We start from the raw sequence: 23,651 nt of genomic DNA on the forward strand, positions 1-23,651 counted from the left end.
CAGGTCCACTCCAGTCTTTCCATTGAGGAACGTCTGGTAGCCCCTGGGCCGGAGGCGACCGTACTGGAGTATGAAAACAGACTCTTTGCCCTCCAGGCTCCAATAGCTCCCACGAGGCCCCTCTCTGCACTGGCCTCGGATCAGTTTGCTGACACAGTTGCGCCTGCATACACGTAATGCACCCGGTGAGCGATTGAGCAAATAAGAAGTAAAAACACACAGAGCGGGCTGTAGTCTGGGCCCGTGACAGCCTCGGTGCATGCACGGGGGGAGGGGGATCTGCTTTCTCAGAGTGTTCTTTTTCACTCCAGCCTCCAAAATCAACATTCCATCTAGCCTCTAGCCTTCAGGACCCAACGCGAATGAAACGGAGAGGGGGGGTGGATGACAGGAAAGAGAAACAGTAGAGGAGTGGGCTAAGGTTTCGCCAGGTTTGGCTCTTCCTGCTCTGGAGGCACACATGCCTACAGGTTATTAATCTGAGCAGACACCATCAATTACACCTAATTAACCAGATGATGGTCCGGTGAGCAGAAAATGAAGGTGGTGATTAATCAGTGGGATTAGCTCAAAGTCCAGCGCTAGACCCGAGGGCTTCAGAGTGAAGAAAGGAGCTTTTCTCATCTTCTGAAAACCATTACTTTATTGCACATCCAAACTATTGTGATGCACAAACAGTCCAAGATAGGCCTATAGACTCCTGCTAAGGGTTAAATCAGGAATATACACTCACCTGACAGACCTGATACATTTCATTAATGGAGAAAGCCTACCCGTTTCCACATGTACAGACATGTGACAAATGAGTGGAAAGAACACCATAAAGTGTCTTTGTAAAGTGTTGGGCCACCGCATGCCATCAGAACAGGTTCAGTGTTCCTTGGCATAGGTTAAGTTATACAAGTCTCTGGAATTCTACTAGAGGGATGGAACACCAGTCTAACTAAGTCTAACAAAACATATTGGAGAGAGCTGACTATTATGTCAGTCCAAAATCTCCCATAGTTCAATTGGATTGAGTTCTGGTGACTGTGAAGGCTACAGCATATATTTCACATCATTCTTTATACTCATCAAGCCATTCAATGAATGACCCAGTAGATGGGGACATTATCATCCCAAAAGAGACTACTCCCATCTAGCCTGGCTAATAAGCCAGACTAATATCACACAACACTGTCGCGGTATATCAGTCTGGGCTGGCTCCACTTGGATTTCATTTCCCGGGGAACATTTTCTCTTTGACGCAATTGGTCAGAGCTACTGTCAGTCAAAAGTCTCAAGCATTGAACGTCACTGTACCAAAGCCCGCCTATATTGCATACCGTGTCCCGATTGGTCCGACCTGTTCTCTGCTGTAGGAAAGAGGCGTGCTACTGAGCCTCGCCAGACCGTAATCCGCTGGTAGGCAACTTTTTTTTGCCAACGGCTGATTCGGTCTGGTTTATTAACCAGGCTAACTCCCATCAGCTAAGGAATACAAGAGACTACTCCCATCTTAGGAAAGTTTATTCATAGGATAAAGAACATCACTCACAATAACTTTGTATTGATTTGCAGTGACCCTTCCCACCAAGTGTACCCAAACAGGAAAATGCCCACCACGACCCACACTGAAGGGGTCAGGCCTGTACCGTTCTCTTGGTATACACCACACTTGCGGCGCATATGGTGAAGGATGACTCATCTGACACTATCACTTTTTTCCATTGCTGTAGACCAGTATTTACACCACTAAAACTCTCAAATGTGTTTTATTCATCTTTGTAATGAAGGGTTTATGCACTGCAACCAATACTACTCTCTTTGTAGTTGTCGATGGATCGACAGTTTGTACACATGCTGTATTGACATTCTCAGTCACCTGAGTTACTCTTGTTTTTCCGTACATAACCCCACTAATGCATGAATGCCATCTGTGTCCCATAAATTAACCCTCTTTCATAGTGACTAAGATCTTTTTCTCTTGTCATCTTGATCCAAAATTGAGGTCAATTAGTCCAGCTCAGCATTCGTAAACATGCAACAGCGCGATATGTTAATTGCTTAATTATTTTGCTTGTGACTTGTATCATCGGTATGGAATCAGATGCATTTATTATGTTTCTCCACTCAGTTATTTTTCCATTAATTTGTATATCCATGCTGTATATTTGATTTGTTAACAAAGGGGTAAACGACACTCATATCTTTTGTACAGGCTGGTAGAATCCATCTGTTATTAGACAGACTAGAGTTATTGCCTCTGTAGAGGTGTAGCTTTTTCTGCTGTTTTCCTCGTATGTTATGCAGAGACTGGGTTGAGTTACTGGCGACTGGGGGATGACATCACTGTGGAAAGGACCGAGTGCAGTCAAACTGGTAGTTCAGTAAGAAATGACTGGGCTGTCTTTATAAATAAAGATGTGAGGAGAGGAGAGGAGGAGAGGAGAGGAAAAATAGGTTGAGAGGAAAGGAAGGGAGGGGGAGAGAAATGATTAGAGGGAAATAGAGGACATGGAAGGAAAGGCTTTAGCTATTTACTAAATATCACAACATCTTTAAAACTGATCGTCAATACCTTCAAAATAAACTTGGAGGTTTCTGCAAAGGAGAGTGAAGCATGCATGAAATTAGTCTAATCTTGATCCAGGAAAATACAATCCTGGCCTGAAGAAAGCTCTGCTGTACACGGGTCAATGTAAGGTCAGTTCTACAGTACATCACGGTTCCTACCAATCTCTCTAGATCAGAGTTATACAGTACAGAGTTCTACAGTACATCACGGTTCCTACCAATCTCTCTAGATCAGAGTTATACAGTACAGAGTTATACAGTACATCACGGTTCCTACCAATCTCTCTAGATCAGAGTTATACAGTACAGAGTTATACAGTACATCACGGTTCCTACCAATCTCTCTAGATCAGTTCTACAGTACATCACGGTTCCTACCAATCTCTCTAGATCAGTTCTACAGTACATCACGGTTCCTACCAATCTCTCTAGATCAGTTATACAGTACATCACGGTTCCTACCAATCTCTCTAGATCAGAGTTATACAGTACAGAGTTATACAGTACATCACGGTTCCTACCAATCTCTCTAGATCAGTTCTACAGTACATCACGGTTCCTACCAATCTCTCTAGATCAGTTCTACAGTACATCACGGTTCCTACCAATCTCTCTAGATCAGTTATACAGTACATCACGGTTCCTACCAATCTCTCTAGATCAGAATGCTCTTCATCTGCACAAGTTAAAATATGCCAGTGTGACCGTGACTAAAATAAGTCTATGATTATGAAGATAAGAGCACCCGACATTGACAGCAAATTATTTTCATTAAATGAAATGCATCCACATCCAGCAATCCCAAATGTCCCCATGGCACGGTAAGAGTTCATCATCTATTTAGCGTAGACATGGCTGTATTCCCATGTGGGTTACAATGACACTGCACCAGTGCAGGTGTATATGCATACTGTGTTGCTGCTATACTCCAGCAGCCAGATACTGCTGCAACAGGGAGTCAGTGCCATCATGCTTCAGAATTGGTATGGCCTCCCTGCATGTGTTCTTTATTACCTCATCTTCAGAGCTGATTTATGACTCTCACACAGGCCCCTCTTCTGAGCTGTTTATATCTGCCCAAGATAAAAGAAAATCCGGGCTTTATTACTGAGGCAGCGAGGGTCTGTTTACACAGCAGAAGGCCTCATTGGGGAAACTGCAGCCCGGCTTGCACCAGCTATCTGCTGGGATGCCAATAAACTATTCCATATGTAGGCATATGTAGTCTTTGTATACAGTAGCATACGACCACCAATAAGAATTGCACAAGTTACCCAATTAACCCATATACGCACTGTGTGAGACAAATGAGACAAGGCTGTAGATTGGCTTTTTTTCTTTTTTACAATTTCCCCCATATGCCCAAAAAAGGAATGAGAGGTTTAAATGGTTCATGAAAAAGTATATCCGTTTTAGAACTATCTCTTTGATCCGTTATTGATGTTGCCAAGGTATTGTACAGTAGGTCCAACCCTAATGAGGCAAATCATTCAAGCATTCAGCGTTGCTTGGATTCTCCTCAAAACATTCACATCTGACTGGCTCTGGTTTCCGTCTAGTCCGTTTGGGAAATGCCACTGAACACACAGTAATGAGGCGTTATGCTGGCTCTGTAAGCCACCCTACACATGTTCACATTGTCAGATGCATCTTTTAGTTGCTTGTATAACATGATACTGTATCATCACACCTACAACAATATCAGCATATCCTCTTCCTATTCGAATTCTCCAGTATGCAAGCTCTGCAATACTACCCACCACACAGTACATTTGCTTTGCCTGTGGCGCCACCCTGTGGAGTAAACGATCACAAGAGAAAGACAAAAACAGTCCTCCTGGATATGTCCGAACATCATGTCAATATGCGCAAATCCAAGATGTACAGACTTATAGTATTTTCATATTTTATATTCAGTTCAACACACAAAAGGGGACCAACAAATCTGTTACAGTAGCACATTTTATTAGCCAGCACAGGTTTTATCTGTATTGTAAGGCTCCGTCTTCCTACAAACCAAAGACTTCCAGAGGTTAAACACTAGCGATCAAAAAGGTCACAGAGAGCTACAGAAACCCGCTGAGAGGTTCATAGATTGTTCAAACAACCGGTGATGTATATTTAGAATAGATGGTGTTCTAAATACAGTAAACTGGTACATAGTACATCCCTTAATGTATGTACACAGCGCCGTACAGACATTATACTGCCAATAAAACTTACTGTGACTTATCAAACGATAATGAAATAAAACAATGCTGTTTAAAGAGACTACCCCCCCCTCCGTAGAATACAGTACACCCACCATCAGTAACTGTAAAAGGACATTGACTAGTAGTATGTGATAAAGATAATTGCTGCATGCGGATAATAGTTTTATATCAACGGAGAACGGTGATGACGAAAGACACAGAAGCAAGAAGCAGGAGGGGGGTTAGGGAGTGTGAGTGTAAGTGTATGTGTGTGTGTGTGTGTGTGGGGGGGGGGGGGGGGGGGCGGGGGGTCACCAATTCTGATTCTGCTTATCGATGCAGCACTTTCTCAGTTTTCCATACCAATTCTTAGCATGGTGATGTAATTCATATAAGAAATTGCATAAATCTAAAAATAGACAATTTAATTTCCTTAGTGTCCAAATATTACCTATACATATAGTATTGTAATGTCTTCTTAACCATCTTTTCAACCAACCAGTCTTTACCAAATGCAGTAATAAGTAGTTTAAATGACATCTGCAAAGTCCTAAGTTCAACATCCACAACCAGTGTTACGACATAAAATGTACCGTTTACTCCCTAGTTTAGAAAAGAAACCCAATATTTGGAGAGTCTACAGAAGAGGTATCAGACAGGGATCACATTTGATTCCTTTCCGAATCCCTACCCTGGAGGCGAGGAGGAGGCCACCGCTACAGGATACTCCCTTCCTACAAACTAAGAAATGGGAGGTCACTTGAGGGTACTCACTGGCATTTGTGTTGCACTTAATTAATTCACCTGTTCAGTTCATATTGGTAAGAACATGTATTCACTGGAAATAACACCAACCTGTATGAACAAGGCATCAACTATGTATATGAATAGTTTTCATGGGGAACACGCACCTGGTGTGTAAGGACCTTGAGTCACACTACAAGGCACCAGATGGCCTTCCTCCCAAGAGCATACAAGCTTTACCAGAAGTAATACTTCTACCATTTGATCTTAAGAGTCCATGATCTCCTGACAATGTATTACAGAGACAGAGGGGGATGTGTGTGTCTATCACATAGCTCTATTGCTAGGTGCGTAGCGGTTACTATTATTTAAATAATATTTTAGAGCAGTCCTCTATAACCTGTAATAAGCATCTTAATTCATACGGTAATGCAATGTTTTCTAATAAACCTGAAAACTACATATGCACTCAACAAGGTGATTTTTCTATCTTGCTTATTTCAGCTTAAGTCAATAATTCACACCTCCCAAGGAGGAACAAGTGAAGTTGTTGTTGCTTGGACTTCTAATAAAAAGGTATGCACTGTAGGAATAAATTAATTTAGCACATCTACATTGCAAATATACGATGAAGTTTCACAAAGTGATTGGTTTACTTCATGTTGATGGGTGTTCCAGCCTGCCAGGTTATCATACACACATCTACGTGGAAGGTGCTGGACTGATGTAAATCATGTAGGGTAATTGAAAGGAAGCTTAACTTGCACGACAAGATGTTTGCCAAAGATCCACATCTGGCTTAGAACATTGTCCATCACGTCATCATGAATAATGGTGTGTATGGAGATTTAAATATAATGTATTGGGCTATAGTTTATTTTTTCTTCTTTGTATAAATGATTGCCTGAGGTGTATATAATTGATGGAGGGTGATATGTGACAGCATTCCGATTAAATTATTACTAGGATTAGGATAACTTGTGACCATCTCTTGTACTTGGATTACCCATTTCATACATTATTAATTCATTAATTATATTATTATTTTACTGTCTGTCATTCTGGTTTAATTTACTCATGTCCCACTGTTTATACTTGGTCAAAGATCATGTATTCTTGGTTGCTTGTTTGGACTGCTTTTTTATTTATTTTCATGATGAGCCATGTGTGGAGTAAGCATTGCAACTGATAAGACTGATAAGAGCATGGTATTAAAAATACAACATGCTGAAGACCTACATGAAGCATGTTACAGTACATTTGGAGTCAGCTGTGGTATTGTCAGGAGCCTGTAGCTGCTAGACTGTCGTAACTGGTGATGCCATGCAAGGATACTTGAGAACAACTATCGTACATTAGGCCACATAAACTGTAATTGCATCTGAACAGCGCTCATCTGTATCGATAGGCAGAATCAAAAGTCCTGGTATTGTTTCAATCAAACGCAGAGTTCCAACGCTGAATTTATACTTAATTGCGTGCCGTTGTCGCTCGCCGAAAATAGCAGATCTACAAGCTCATACAACGAGCCGCATCGCAACACTTCAGATTGTACCATGTGCTATTTTTGTTATACATCAGACTTAAGGAATGTGGAACCGTTCATTCCAAACCCTAAAGGCTAGTTTATGCTTCATCGCACTGCCCTTTGACAATCGTCAAAAGGGCCACACGACAATTCAAAATTCAAGTGATGATGTATAAATCAGCCTTAAGACTCTGGGAGTGATTCAGCACTGTGTGTAACACTGTTCCTCATAGTGTTCTCAGGGGGCCAGCGGCCCCAGATGCAGCTCCACATTGTGGGTGAGCCAGATAGCTACGGGCGTAGTACTGCCGCCACCCTCCTCGTTGGGCCTTACGGGAGCCGCCAGGTTGCGGAAGTCATGGCGGATCTTAAACGACACAGTAACGTCTGCGTCCTCCTCCTTCTGGGGGATTACCTTAATGAAGAAACCGATCTTGTTGGATTTTCTGAAGGCCACAACACTGCAAGAGGAGGAAGATGCAAAATGAGTGTGAGTGGGAATGTTGGGAAACTGAAGACGCTTCACAATAGTTGTGCAAGTTTTGGTCTCATGCTCTTCTGCGGACAATGTATAAGGCCTAAATGGAAACAAAATGCAATGACTTTTTGTGGTGCTATCCCTTTTGGACTGAGTGTTTAACTGTAGTCTGTTGCTATACATTTCTGTCTAATAAACTAATCAATTAATCAATGGGAACCTAGAAATGTAAGGCCTAAAAGGAATGTGTATTTTCATGCTTACAAGTTCAAGATGTATTTTTTTTTATATTATGGTTTATCTCAAAGATAAGATTTGTCTCAAAGATGAACTGAATCAATTAGACACAAAATCTTGTAGACCAAGTGGAAATCGTAAGGAATTAGCTAAATGTGCTAAATGACAGTTATAACGTGTACCTGCATGTTTATGTCCGTCCGTCTGTGTGTGTGTGTGTGTGTGTGTGTGTGCGCTTACTCTGGGTCATCCTGGAAGTCTTGAGGTTCAGCTAGCTCGTCGTATTCTGCTGCAGCATCCTTCCCTGCCAGGACCAACTCCTTAGTGGGAACCATCACCTATAAATACAAAGTAAAACACAACATTCAGTGGATTCACACTTTATACAATGTTTCAAATTACTTCATTATTCATTGTCACTGCACAAGACACTAATGAAAATATTTAACCACCTTGTAAATTAAGTGTGTGTTACCATCATTTAGAAGTGATCCTACAGTACATCACACACACAGCACACCCTAGTGCTGAAATGAGGAACTATCAATAATTGATAGTTTGAACCAAATGGACCCTTATGGTTTCACTTGTTCCATTTGTACACTCTCATAGTTAAACACTTTCCCTCCCATTTACGAGTTACACAAGTTAATTGATTGTAGAACAGCTTCTCTCCCAATAACGAGTTACACGAGTTATCATTGTTTTCATTGTTTAATTCACGTTTTTAATACGTTTTAAGACTTCCATCGGTTTCCATCGGACAGAGTGGGATAGGCGACGCGTTCTGATGACGTCACCGCATTTTCTTTGCGTCACACTGGCATGCAAAGGGTTCTGGGAAATTGAGGCCCAATGCATTCCAATGGCGGTGGTGGTGCGGTGCGGGCGCGTTCCTCCTCCGCTGTGTTGTTGATGGCCACTTTGGAGTATTTTTTACTACGACAAAGGATCACACATGATCCTTTGTCGACATGTCACGCACGTGCTGCAGGATGCCGTGATAGAAGCGTGAGACTGACACAGGATGCCTCTCTCTCTCTGCGTGCGCGCCACACACACACAGGAATAGCCAGGCTACACAGGGCGAAATGTTTGCGATATCGTATAGGCATAGCCTACGTGTGCTATAGCGAGACAGGACGTTAAATCTTGATTTATTAAAAAAAAAAAGAATTAGGCTACTGTCTGTCTCTCTCCGTATGCACACACGCACTACTATTTAACAGCAACATTGGGCTACCAATATGTATGACACGGGGACCGCATGTAAATCCGACGGAGCATTAGTCCGACATGCGGACGCATCTCGGACTAGTGCCTGCTCCCGTGCTTGCGGTTATGGTTAGGGTTTGAGGTGGGTTGTCGTTTGTCGGACCAATGACTAGTCTAACTAAAGTACTGCACCCGTATGACACAGGGATTTACCCAAGGAATAAAGGTTATATATTATCATCTGATCATCTATCGATACAGTCGACAGACAATGAGAGCACAACTGTCCTGTGCTCTCATTGGCTATAATACAGGTCTTCTCGGTGTGCGGTCGCAACCCAGTTCATACTGTATGATGTCCAGTCGGCGACAGTCAAATATCAAACCTGCTAGATATTCAGAAATGGTCGGGAAGGCGTCGGCGAGCTCTTTTATCGGCGCTATATCTTCTCGCAGAGCCTTTCACACAGCGAGCAAAACCTCGGCAATCAAAGCCCCATCTTGCGTCAGATCGGGAGTTGTCGGCGAGCGCGAAAAATGCTCCCCAACAGCATAATCGGAGCAAATATCGGGCAGTGTGTACGAGCCATAAAGAGAACAAATGTCCCACCTTGAGAACACCTGCTCTACGGTACCTTAGCAGTGCTGTTGACGTCATCCGAATCTCCCTCCTCGCAGCCAACCAGGGTGACATGGGTGATGTTCTCCACTGGGTTGGTGAGGGTCAGCAGCACTTGGCTCTCCTAAACAGACAACAAAGTACATATGGGGAAGAGGCAATACATGTTTTTCCAATTCCAGGCTGGTTAAGTAGCTCTCGAAACCAGACAACACAGGGCTCAAAGGTTCACGTTCACATAGTGGTTTTTTTCATGCTCATATTTTAACTTTTAACAAATGCCTCCAGGCGCCTCCTGACCTGCGTGGGTTGGCAATATGTACCAGGCTACCAGCACAAATCAATGATTTTTCTTAACTGTATCACTTAAGCAGTGGAAGCGGCAATTACGGCTGCAAGGAATGCATGCAGCCATTTTAATGCCCCTTGTGATGCACGAACATTGCTTGTTTTAAAAAAAAAATGATTTTCAGCAGTGAGTGAAAACACTTTGAAAACACAAAATAGAGGTCTCGATCATCAAGACAGCGTGTCAAACTCATTTCAGGGTAAGGGCACATTGGCTGAAAGATGACTTGATGAGGGCTGCTACCAGTTGCAGACATGCATGTGTGTTTGTGCACTTGCACAGCTGTCACATGGCTCAGTCACTGCTATAACTACAGTAGCCTATATATCAATTTACAGAATTCTAGATTCTGAAATTCCATGACACTTCCTTAAAGGCAGTGCTGTACAATGTTGAAAATGTATGAATAAAAAACTGAGGTCATGAGAAGGGTAAAGCTGAAACTGAATTTAGGCCTACAGCATGACTATAAGGTCCACAAAAAACATCAGCTGGGTGAAATTAAATTGGAATTCCCCCATGTAAGATAAGGTCTACAAAACAAAACCAGAAAACAACAAAAGAGTTAGATTAAAATGCTGAGGTACGAGTTATACAATTATTAATTCACTCACCTTCATGTAGCGGAGATTTGGAATGGACATAATCCTCACTTCAGGAATATAACTCCTTTGGAAGGAAAATAAAGTAATATTATGTTCTGACTGCATTAAAACAAGGCTGTGTCACAAACTACAAGCAGAGGTGGAACTAATTCAAAATATGAGACTCTAGGATTGTTCTTGAATACAAACTTGAATAAAATTGTATATTTTGAGGGGAGGGAGGGACTGGGTCCTACTTTACCCTCAAAATGTTTCGTTTTTGGCAGTAGAATGTTTGGAAAATGCACAAAATGTTTTTGATTCAAATGCAGCTACACTGTAGATTTCTGGTGATTTACTTGAGTCATGCATTCATGATCCAAAGGTCCTTGCTTTTACCCTTTCCACTTCTTATTACGCCTTCAGAAGTTAGTGACTAATACTTACACAGCCACCAGCTGAATTTTGAATTTTATTGAAGTAGGGTTGAATTCTGGCTTGCTCAAATTGTGCTCACATTTCTAGAGGAAGACAACAACAACAACAACAACAACACCACATGTCAGTTTCAAGTAACACATTGAATGATGATGAAGCTGTATGATAATGAGGGGTACTGACCCTGCAGCGCAGCGAGCGTTTCATCAGGAGGTGTTTGTGTTTGGGGTGGAGCTGAGACTCTCCTGCAGGCTGGAAGTCAGGTTGCAGAAGCCGCTGGCGCAGCGTGGTCACTATGAACCCCACAGAACATAAAGGCACAGTTAACAGTAATCACAACATGCACTTAACACATCTTAATACCTGCCAAACCTCACCAAATGTGTCACATCGCTGGCATGCATACGCCAGACTCAATCAGACACCACTGTTGCACACACAACACGGTACATTTGACAAATAGACTGGCATACACCCCCCCCCCCCCCCCCCAACAAATATGACAACATGTGAGTGCCGAGGGTCATCAAAGACCCCACACATCCCCATAATTGTTGCCATCAGGAAAGAGGTATCGGAGCCTCAAAGCTGTATTATTCTTTTAATTCAAGCCTTAATTTTTAAGTCTTAAGTGCAGCCCAACATAAGGATGAATCATTAGTGACTGATGTCAGGTCAGTAGTTTTGTGGAGCAGATCTTACCCTCCGGCAGGCTGATGGGTCTAGTGTAGCAGTCCTCAGGTAGAGGTTCCACCTCATCGAGGGCTTGGGCTGGTTCAATATTGATCTCCTTCTGGTCCTCTCCTTCTTTAAGTCTGTCCGACAACACGTACAGTACATTACCATCAAGCAAGCACACGTTTTATTTTTAGGTTTATGAATTGCTTTGAATGTGAATAATTACATACTAATCACTGTGTCACTAAAATCACTAAAATGTGCATCACTGATCTTATGTTGATGAAAACCGCACCGACATACTGTATGGAACAATGTTGTAAGGGAAAAGCCAGACCAACACAGAATTTACATTTGGGTGCCACCGATATTGTCCCTTATCATTTGACCCATTTAGGCCTGACCTCAATTTTTAAAAATCCTTCTAAATCCTCCAGTTTTCTGAAATAAATATTTTCACGATTTTTCAAAAATAGCAGACCTACAAGCTCATAGCGCGCCACCGAGTGGCGCGCTATGAGCTTGTAGATCTGCTATTTTTCAATAGCTAAATTATAACATGTTTAAAACACCAAAAGGGGTTCCCGCCCAAAATGGTTTAACTGTCCTTTTGCGCAGATCACGCAAACAGCAAAAAGAAAAGGACAATATCGATCCAACTGTACATTGCGCAAGCCTAATTAAGTCAATTCATTTATCCAAACTGTCTCTGTAACTCAAGACTTGGGAACTGGCCTATTGACAATGGATTAGTAAAAACATATTACACACAAAAACCCCAGGAAAGTGTTTCTTGTGTCCTGTAAAATAAGCTCTGGTTGCAAAAGGGGTGAAGTGGCCCTTTAAGTTATTTTGATAACAGAGAGACTAACGGACAGAAAGGAATGGGTGAAAGAATCGTAATAACAGTTTGTGAATTGTAGGGCAGCGTGGCTTTTGCTTTAAAGTTCCCATGAACCTGACAAAACAGAAAAGACTTGAATCACTATATTATGGAACAGTCTATTTTCCGTTAATACTCACGAGAGACCAGCCAGATTTGATACAGGTGCTCCAGGTCTCTGCCTCTGGAGTCTGGTTCCAAGGCCATATTTTTCCTGTGTGAAAGAAAAGAAACGTGTGACTGACTTTAAAGAGGACTGAATAAAGCGTCAAGATTTCTTAATCTAAAATAGTGTTCTAGATGCAACTTTTAACACCGTGTCCGGTATCAGAAGGAACAGTATTTTACACAACATAAATAACAAATGGCACTGCACATTTAAGGAAATAAACCCAAGACAAACAAATAGATAATTTACTTGTCTTATAGGAGACAACAATTAGGAGCTTTTGTGAGGTTAGATGTAGAGATGTGCTTTCTCAAAGACACTTGAGGCACCAACAAGGCTGTTTCAGCGTTAACTGAAATGTTTTGAACGGCCATACCTCAACAGAATGTGTCTTGCTCCCGTCCCTGTCTAACCTCTATAAAGGCTCCTATTGTGTGGGCTAATCTCATTTACACTGGGAGACATTCATGTGATCTGGTTACAACTTAAGACAGGGACCAGAGGGAGAGACGAAGACAAGTCTACTACTGTACACCATTTGACTGTCCAAGTTCAAGTTGTGAAAAAAACAAAATAACTCACCACCACATGAATAGTGTGTTGCTGGGGAAGGGGAGGGGTTAAAACCAAAATATCATTGTGCACAAGCCAAAGAAAAAGGAGAGAAGAAAGATCCAGGTGAAACCAAAGCAATCAAGCATTAGTGGCAACAGGTGTCATGCAACAGCAACAGAAATCTCTGATGGGAAAACTTGCAGGACATTAATGATTAATGTTGAATTTTAGCATTCAACATATATTCCCAGAACCAGTCCATAAAATTATTAATGTCCTCCAACAACAGAAAAAAGGCTGTTCCTCTCAATTAGCACATTACAGAAAGGGAGGATTACTTGAGAGAACACTAAGATGATTTTATAAGTGTATGGATATAATTTATATATCACATAATAGTTTAACATGCAAAAGCTCAAACAAATATCCCATATGGTTCATCTTGAATTCATTGTCATGTAGCATCATAAAGGCTTATTTATTACTAGACAATTTGTGTCCGTTTTCTGGTTGGGAATGGGAACAAGTTATTGTATACACACAAACAATTGAGCAGTACTTGGCCAGTCTCTGAAAAACGATTACACTGAATGGTGCTTTCATTAAGAAAAGCCAGAGGGAATCTGCTGTTACTCATTTTGGATGTGACTTTCAAAATTATAGAAGTCAAAGAAATAATCTATACACAGTTTCTCTGAAGTTTCAGTTACATTTTAGATGGCTTATTTGTCTTTCAACAACAATAGATGATAAAAGCGTTTCTGCAGTTAAACCCTCAAATATTTCAACTTACTAGGTAAACTCAATTATGGGTGATATTATTGACAAAAGAAGATTCTGCTACCACGGTTATATTGTTGCATTAATATGAAGTAAACTTTTCAAGATCAGTGTAGAGTTAAGACACCATGCACACTCAGTTAATTCAAGTAAACACTGTGACGAGAGTTAAAGTGGAAGGTGAGTACGGTAATCCTGCATGATGTCGCTGGTGTGTTGTATATACCGAGAACGCCAGAGGCATGCACTGCCGCCTCCTGGCTAACTTCTTCCTGTCTCTCTCCTGACGCTCTCGCTGGGCCAGCTGCTGGTAATACTCGATCAGCTTGTTGATCTGCAGAGGAAAATAAAATACCATCACAGAGTTCACTTATCACAGGGTCGACATGTGCCGTTCTATGAACAACCACAAGAAATGTTACTCAGCTTTTATTTACATGTCTAATGCACAGACCTACAGTGCATAAAGCTAAATGTATTCTCCATTGCATGATGGTGTATAAATTAGCCATAACCTGCGATCAGGGGACATTTTAACAAATCTTGAGAGAAAGTAGATTCAGGGTAGAACTTACCCGCTGAGCATGAGGGTTCTCTGGCTCTTGCCATCCGCCACTGGCTGGAGTGAATAAAATAGAATTGTATAAATGACCTTGAGCTTGCATAAAGGCAAAGGGTCTCACTCAGGTTAAAACACTGCAGGTTAAAACACTGCAGCTTAAAGGTGCCCGATTATCAGGCATATTTGACGATCGGAGGGGCGGTGGGGCCACGACTCGATCGGAAGCAATTCTCGGGCATAAATAATCGTCTAGTGTGACTGTTCAAAGATCCAATTGTAAACCCTCTGATCTGCTCGGGCCGCTCACAGCACGATCGGGCCGCTCCGATCAGTATTCCCCCCACCTTTTCCTTTTTTCTGTGGGACTGGGAGGCGCTGGGTTATGATATCATTCACTGGCGCCAGACAAGAGAAAAACAAAGCAACAGCAGTGGCAACTAAGTAGCAAATCTTTTTGGTTGGTGTTGAAATTGCATAATTGGACATCAGAAGGACAGATTTCTGGAACTTTGGCAAGAAGATGACTGCCTGTTCAACGTGTCTTCCGAGGCATACCACAACCATCGGAAAAAAGACAGATGGGAATCTGTTCTTAACTGTATGTACCCGCTGAGCATGAGGGTTCTCTGGCACTTACCATCCGCCACTGGCTGGAGTGATTAAAATATTGATGAATAAATGACAGCGATATAAGCCATAAAATACATTTTAACCTCGAGTTGATTAAGGGCAAAGGGTCTCACTCAGGTTAAAATGGGGCTCTCTCCAGGAGTTTGAGACAAATGGAATCAATATACAGTATGATAATCACTGCAGCTAAAGTTGTCCATTTTAGATTCAGTGTTTGAAAATTGAGACACACAACACACCCACATGGTTCCTCTATGACTAGTCAAAGCCTTTCAACCAATAGACAAAACCTCATTCACGCATCGCTGTTTGATGACGTTGCCTAGAGTGGTCCTAATGGGCAAAAGGTTCAGGTGGCTGAAATGTGCCTGAATAATCTGTTTTATATTAACTGTACAATATGTGAAGACTTTGAGGGTGGAATAATACGCCTAGAACCTTGGCAGAGTACTTAAAATAGTGTGGAAGTGTGGAGGCAAGTGGAGTGTTGGTAAGCTCAGCCCTAGCAACCAGACACCACGTCGACCCTATTCTGATTCTGGTAGTGGGATTCAAGTCAACATTTATGTTCTGTTATGGGTTTATTTTGAACCCAAATTAATTATTTTAACTGTTGACCCTGACAGTTATAAAGATATATTTTTATACCGCTCATTATAATATTGGAGAATTCAACACCCACTCACCAACAGATTTATCAGCCATGCCAACATCCCTGGAGGTCCAGCGACAGAAGCCACAGGCCAGGTAGTAGGCCTTCTTCATGGCTGTTTTGGTGGGGTCATCAGGCAGAGGAGCTGGGATATTGGTGGCCCGAGTGGACAGAGTGTGCATACAACATGGGCAGTCAAAACAGTTGGCGCACCTGGAGCACAGAGACAATGACACACCCAACTGAATAAAGGCTTTTGGAGTTGATCATACGGTCTGGCTGATAAATAAATAAATACAAATATGATAAATAGATGCTATAAAAACAAAATCTAATGTCACATTCAGAGACATGTACACGCTTGGCAAGACCTATGCTGTAGACTTAGAGTATCAACGAAAGTGCTGGAATTTGCCGGAGGTGCAGCTCAAAGGAATGACGTTGACGCTTTACAAATCTCTTTACATTCTCCGTGAATGAAAAAAGTGTTGCGATTGGTCGAAAAATATCGTATCCGGGAGAAAATACATCTGACGGATGTTCTGGCCCGACACTTCCGGCTATACACTCAGGTTTTTCACTTCGCAGAAGAGTAAGGCTGGGAACGACACACGGGGACTACAAATTTCACGCCCCCAAAAGAGACAGCGGCCACACTTCTGGTAAGTTAGAACGGTGTACTGCAGGCCAGCCCATAGAAGCCAATTGAAATTCAACTGCAGTTAGTCTACTTTTAAAATAATACGAAATGAACTGAAGACTATATTGATTTGCATGAAAATATCTTTCCTAATGTAGGAGTGTCTTTGTCAACATATCTTCCCATTTAGGAGGACGTGTTTCACATTTAATTTACCACTTGAATGGGTTACCCAGAGCATAGAGGAGACAGCAGACAGACAAGTAGTCGCATTTCAGTGATGTCACGGTCTTTCTTTACGAGGCTACGAGCGCCGACTTTGAAGAGTGGAATTCCCGACTGACTTTGTTCATGTCTATATTTTGACAGGGCTTATAAAAATGTTCTACCTACCGCGGAGCTCCGACGGTACATGAGAAATTAATGCGTGCGTGTTTTACTGTTGTTGTATTAACTCAATGGTCGCCAAGGACTTATTTAACTTCTTTTTCATGATGTCCTGGAGCGCCAAGGACGTGTTTTTCGTGTTTTGAAAAAAATAAAAATATATAAAATAAAATAAAAGATATATGGTGGCGGTCTGGGACTTTTGGCGCCCCCTGGTGGCGGTGGATGAGTTAACTTGGCTGAATGTAGTTGGGGAAATAATAACCCAACTAAATGGCGGAGTGACATATCCTGACATTTTCAACTATTTGATGCGGATTGCATTCACACCTGCAGTGAATCGAAGTACGGTGCACTTGGAAGCGAAGCGAAACCCCTGTTTTTTGGCAAACTAGAATGCGTTTGTTTGATGCGCACCAGAATTCGAATGAGCCTTCACCCCTGCCAAACGAAGCGCACTTTGACAATACGCAGCAGGATTTGTTTTCATTGCAGTATAACAGTCTGGTGTGAAGGAGACGGAGATAGTGGAGGTCAGTCAGCCTCACCTGTTCTTCTTAAGTTTTGCCTCTGCAGAAGGCATGTTCTCCAGACAACTTGGACAGTAATGAGAGTCCACCTGAACGACAGAAACAGTGACATCGTAAAGAGAGTAGCCAGTAGGAGGACTGGGTTATAATAGAGCCTAACGTTATATCGCTCATCTTTCAGTGAGATTGTATCATCAAGTTATAATCTGATACCGTAATCCAACATTCCGTCGTCTAAAAATTGACTGTTACAACCCAATTTAATTCAAAAATATGACCAGATTATTAGATAATTTACTCACTTATGCAAATATAATTTTGCATGATGTAATATTTATAGATGAGGCATAGCGCGCACGCACGCACACGCGCACACGCACACACACACACACACACACACACACACACACACACACACACACACACACACACACACACACACACACACACACACACACACACACACACACACACACACACGAATCTAGAGTTGCAATACCCTCCATTGACTCCCCATTCATCCAATTTGCTTTTGCGATCTGCTTGTATTAAACAACGTTAAACTCACCAACAATGCAGCTGTAGGTCAAGCTTGAATTATCCTCTTTCAATCTGCCAAGCTTTTGTTTCATAAAAATCCACCATAGATATGTTATGAGCTACTTTCTGTCAAGACATTCTCTGCAGGTGATTCGTTGTGTGTTTGAGTTTGGAAACACTTCAAAGTCACTGAACGGCCCTGCGTACCACCTGTTTCGCATTTGCACATAATAGAAAAAGAATCACCTGCAGAGAATTTCTTGACAGAAAGTAGCTCATAACATGTCTATGGTGGATTTTTATGAAACAAAAGCTTGGCAAATTGAAAGAGGATAATTCAAGTTTGGCATAGAGCTGCAATGTTGGTGAGTTTAACGTAATTTAATACAAGCAGATCGCAAAAGCAAATTGGATGAATATGGAGTCAATGGAGGGTATTGCAACTCTAGATTAATCCCATTATAATTTTTTTTTGCAGTATTGCAAATTGCAGCTAAAACATAACATAATATGCATTATTACTATTGCCAAATAGTGATTGCAGCTCCTGGTCATTAGGTTTAAACAAGAAGAGGGGTGTGGCAAATGAAAGTCTTCAAAGAACAATGCAGCTTGATTTAACATTCATGTTAGCATTGTCCACCACAGTTTACAGAAGAACAGCTGACACACCAATACACCATATACCATTCCTTCTTTTTTATATATATATATCTGTGAGTGGGTGTGGTGTGTGTGTGTGTGTGTGTGTGTGTGTGTGTGTGTGTGTGTGTGTGTGTGTGAGTGAGAGAGTTCAGAAACAACTTGTAATTCTGACATTGAACAGTTAAATTAGACCAGTCGCGGTCACTGCTTGTTTCTAGTGACAGAACTTCCATTTAAATAATATTCATAACTAACGGTCTCTCCCTGTTAGCCAGCTAGGTGGTGGAAATGCCGCTGTCATTATTCGGCCCGTTAGCCAGCATTATATGTCTGACAGTTTACAAATGAAGGTACAGGTGTGAAATGAAGCTTGTCAGCTTGACAAGACTGTTGCACAACAACATGACCGAGACGAAGTTAGACCACATCATGGTTTCTGTGGGTTTCTTCGCAGATAACCAGAACCACTGATCTGTCAAACATATAGCTAACTGGGCTAACAAGCTAATAACAGTGTAGCTAACGCTATAACAGCTAGTTCACGTAGGGAAGGACCAACACATACCTCGTGAGAAACACATTCTAGTGATCGCAGTTCACTGCAGTAGCGACAGAAATAAAGCTGAGACAACGACGCCCTGATCTGCTTCTCCCCACGGACCAGATAAAGAACTTTGTCCGGCTGCAGGAGGGACGCCATCGCTGCTAAACGGAGCAGCCAACAAACCAACACAAAAAATAGCTCAATGATAAAGACTAAAGGAATCAAGGATGCGTAGGTGACGTAAGTGTCAAGCGGAAGCCACAGCATCCAAGATGGCCGTATCCGCGAAACGACACTAAGGCCCAATCCCAATTGCCTCCCTCAAGCCCTGAGCCCTGAACCCTCATTGACTTTAGTGACGTCAGCTGTATAAGTGCTTGAGGGTGAGAGGCTGCAAGGGCTCCAAATTGTTGTGAAAGGAATGGGACAGCACTTTGAAGATGAGTCCGCCATTCATGACACTTTGCATCACTTTATAAAACCTGTCCTTATTCACAGCCAGTGCCTACATGCATGACTATCATGTCTATTTATGTCGTTTTATTATTAGTTTCATAAATACACTTTCCTGTGTGATAGGGGTTGTAATATTCATATATAATAATATTAATCATAAATTGCATTTCCATATTATTTTACTTTGCTCATTAGTCATTTCTCATCATGTTTCCCTTATTATTATTATTGTTATTAAATATATACCCTATCCTTCCATTCCGTCTCCCTTTGAGAACAGTGAGAAAGCACTATTGTGTTTGTTGACATTCTAACCGCGGTACATGACTAATTTGCATACTTAAATGATTGACGTTCGGAGGATCCCCCTCATTCCCCTGGTAACGCTATGAACTGTGGGTAATTTCTTTGCCAAAGTCAGCTAAAGTCAGCATCGATGCTGACTTTGGCAAAGGGCACATAAAGGGGCGGGGCTGAGCCCTCACTGACTTACCGATTTCAAATGGGACATCCCTCAAGCCCTCACAGACTTCACATGAACGCGCAGCTAAGTCAGTGAGGGCTCATTGAGTCAGCAAGGGAGTGGATTGGGATTGGGCCTAACATCATCCAGAGAAACACCATCAAAACAATCTGATATTATGATTATGTTTATGTCATAATCATAACAACATAATAACAACAATAATCTAAGTTCATAATCATAATGAACTTAGATTATTGTTGTTATTATTATAAATGTGACTGTCGTCTCGTGCTATGTTAAAGTTTTGGGGGACTTTAACGGCTAATTTTGAAACTACCTTCCAGAGTGGGAAAGTTTGGAGACGCGACTTTCTCGTCTCCGTGTGTATAGCAAATTCCGCCTAATTTGCTGAAACGGTGATGTCATAGTCCCCTCGCCCCCTCCAAACTTTTTTGATTGATTGATTGAAGAATTTATTAACAGTTTGCAGAATTACAGTACATTTCAATCACAAACTCAATACAAAGGCTGTTAACTGTGAGTGGACGACCCAATTAAGCATTACACTTGTTTCCAATAGGGTCCACCATGTTCAAATCATCAAAACATTTAGAGACGTACAACTAGACACTTCTATAGACAGAACAGGAATTCATCATAAAGGAGGTAAAAAGGGAAAAGAAATATATACAGTGAGGGGAAAAAGGGGGGGGGGGGCGGTGGGGGGGGATTCAGATTTTACGGGGGCCAGTTTCGAATTGCAGCCATCCGTAGGTGCCCTTTGAGAGCGGTTTTGAAGGAGTCAAGGGATTCGCATGTCTTAATGACAGTTGGTAGGGCGTTCCACATTTTGGTGGCATAGGAGCGAAAAGAATTTAGTCCCTTGTTTGTGCCGAATCTGGGTTGTACATGGTTCGTTGCACTCCCTCTGGTGTTGTGGGTGTGGACTTCGTTAACATTAAGGAAGTATCTAGACAGGTACATGGGTATCTTGGTGGTGTATCGAATCTTGTGGACCAGACCCATTGCAAGATGCTGTACTCTGTCGTCGACTCTAAGCCATTCCAGCCTGTCGAAGTGGGCAGGGGTGAGGTGGGTTCGGGGGGCTAGATCAAGTAGGAGCCTGACCAGTTTGTTTTGGGAAGTCTGGAGCCTGGTTTTAAGGGCCTTTGAGGTGCTGTGGTACCAGGAGGTGCATGCATAGTCAAAGAAACCCTGTACAAGGGCTCCTGTTAAGGTCTTCAAGGTGTTTTTGTTGACCAGTGAGGAGATCCTGTAGAGGAATCTTGTTCTATGGTTGACTTTTTTGATTACGTTGGTGGCCATTTTATCACCGGAAAGATTAGCCTCCAGGATGGAACCTAGGTAGGTAATTTCATCTTTACGTGTGATAACATTGTCACCCACTCTAACCATGAAGCCATTTGCCTTGCTGAGATTACTAATAGAGCCAAAGAGAATGGATTCAGTTTTTCCCAGGTGTAAAGATAGTTTGTTATCAGCGAGCCAGGTGCAGATTCTACCGAGTTCAGAGCTGAGGGCATTTTCAACCTGCAGTTTGTCCCTGTCCGAGACCAGCAGTGCTGAGTCATCTGCGAACAGGAACAAGTTGCAGTCACAAGCTGAAGTCATGTCGTTTACATATATTAGGAACAGTAGAGGCCCTAGTATGCTTCCTTGTGGAACGCCACAGCTCACTGGGAGGGGGGGGACAGTGTTCCGTTCACTTCCACCATCTGTTCTCTCCCCTCCAGGTAGGATTGCATCCAGCTCACTGATGTGCTATCGAAACCAATTGCTTTTAGCTTGTTAACCAGTATGGAGTGGTTCACGGTGTCAAAAGCCTTTTGGAGGTCCAGCATGACCATGCCGCAGTATTTGCCAGCGTCCACCTCTTGTTTGATGTGGTCGCTCAAATAGAGAAGGCATGTGTCAGTGGAGTGGGATGTTCTGAAGCCAGATTGGAACTCGTACAATAATTTATTAGTGGCAAGATACTTTTCAACCTGTTCATAGACTATTTTTTCCATCACTTTCGAGATGGAACTAAGAATAGAAATAGGGCGGTAGTTGCCGGGGTCTAATTTACTCCCTTTCTTGTGCAAGGGGGTTACTTTGGCCAGTTTGAAATCTTGGGGGACCTGTCCCTACACTAACCAGTGTTAATGGTTTATTTCACCATAACCACTTACATATAAGTATCACAGATATATTTGCACATAATGTCTATAAATCTCTTCTCCAAAAATAGCCGATCTGCAGCCCGCACGCACGCAAACAGTTGCTGAGATTGAGCAGGCATGCACGAGAGAGGAGTTGTGTGTGAGGAGCTGATCACAGATAGAGGGAAAGTGTTATATTTGGCCTATTATTTATGCTATATATTATTGACCGCGTCTGTGTCAGTCTCAGAGAGAGAGAGAGAGAGAGATGCTGCAAAATAGGCAATGTTTAGTGCTGTGCTGCCAGCAGGTGTAATCAATCTAAACGAGCAATTATCTGACATTCAGAGGTGTTGCGCACCAGCGAATATATATATTTCAATCTCCAAAGTCAAACTCATAAATTCACAATGTACCATGCCGCTCCTCGTTGTGAGCTGTGTATGATGATCTGAGCGAGAGAAGGGGTGCGCACGCTCTCTCTCTCTCTCTCTCTCTCTCTCACACTCTCTCTCTCTCTCTCTCTCTCACACTTACTTTGTGCTTGCTGCTGTTTTCAGAAGAATTAATCCAAGGTTTGTCATATATTATGGTTTAGTAGGCATACACTTTAGCTGGTCAGTCAGTGTGTGCAGACTCAGAGAGAGAAGCAGCACTGCTCTGCTCATTAAATTGATATGACCTAGATATGTCATATGCGCATCTGATCAAGATAATTAGTTATTTGGCAACACCTGTGTGAAATACCAACACTTTCATATAGCCTACTTTTAGAATAAGCTTTTTCTTTTTTTTGGTGGCCATCTACAGGCTGTAGATGTGTACTGCATCTTTATCTTGAAAACGGAGCAGTTTACCGGTCTTGTGTGTACAGCAAACATAATTAACATAACCGCAATGTAGACGCAGTATCGTTCACAAACTTAGTCGGGGAACAGCCCGCGACGTCCTTGTGTACCCAGCCTCTTAGCCAAAGAACAAAGCAGGAATTCATCATGAAGGAGGTAAAAAAGGGAAAAGAAACATATATACAGTGAGGGGAAAAAGGGGTGGGGGGGGGGGGGGATTCAGATTTTTCGGGGGCCAGTTTCGAATTGCAGCCGTCCGTAGGTGCCCTTTGAGAGGAGTCAAGGGATTCGCATGTCTTAATGACTGTTGGTAGGGCGTTCCACATTTTGGACTTTTCAAGACTAACATAATAACACAATACAATTACAAGAATAGGCAAATTAGACATATTTTTCTTACACCTTTAAAGGGAATAAAACCTTCCAGTGACCGTATACCTGGTCACTGGACGATATTTTCTGCATCAGAATGGCTTGGTTTCACTCCTGAGTGTTATATTTCAAGGATTATAGCCCATCTAGTCCTTGGAATACAATACTGTATAAGCCATGAAATTGCATTTTTCTACCTGCTGAAAAGTGAT

General features: G+C 42.1%; 1 protein-coding gene across 1 annotated transcript; it reads right to left on the reverse strand.

The window, feature by feature from the left end:
• Positions 1–4,504: 4,504 nt before the first annotated feature.
• dctn4 (dynactin 4) lies at positions 4,505–19,368 on the reverse strand. The gene is made up of 13 exons (XM_079504433.1): positions 19,157–19,368; positions 17,425–17,495; positions 15,884–16,062; positions 14,581–14,624; positions 14,232–14,339; positions 12,642–12,715; positions 11,643–11,755; positions 11,124–11,233; positions 10,950–11,023; positions 10,533–10,587; positions 9,586–9,693; positions 7,976–8,073; positions 4,505–7,481 (listed from the first exon to the last, which is right to left on the reverse strand). Exons 1-13 carry the CDS (start codon positions 19,289–19,291, stop codon positions 7,259–7,261), a joined length of 1,392 nt encoding a protein of 463 aa, XP_079360559.1. The 5' UTR covers positions 19,292–19,368; the 3' UTR covers positions 4,505–7,258.
• Positions 19,369–23,651: the final 4,283 nt, after the last annotated feature.

The sequence above is a fragment of the Electrona antarctica genome (genome assembly GCF_951216825.1).
Source record: "Electrona antarctica genome assembly, chromosome: 1".
Classification (NCBI taxonomy): Eukaryota; Metazoa; Chordata; class Actinopteri; order Myctophiformes; family Myctophidae; genus Electrona; species Electrona antarctica.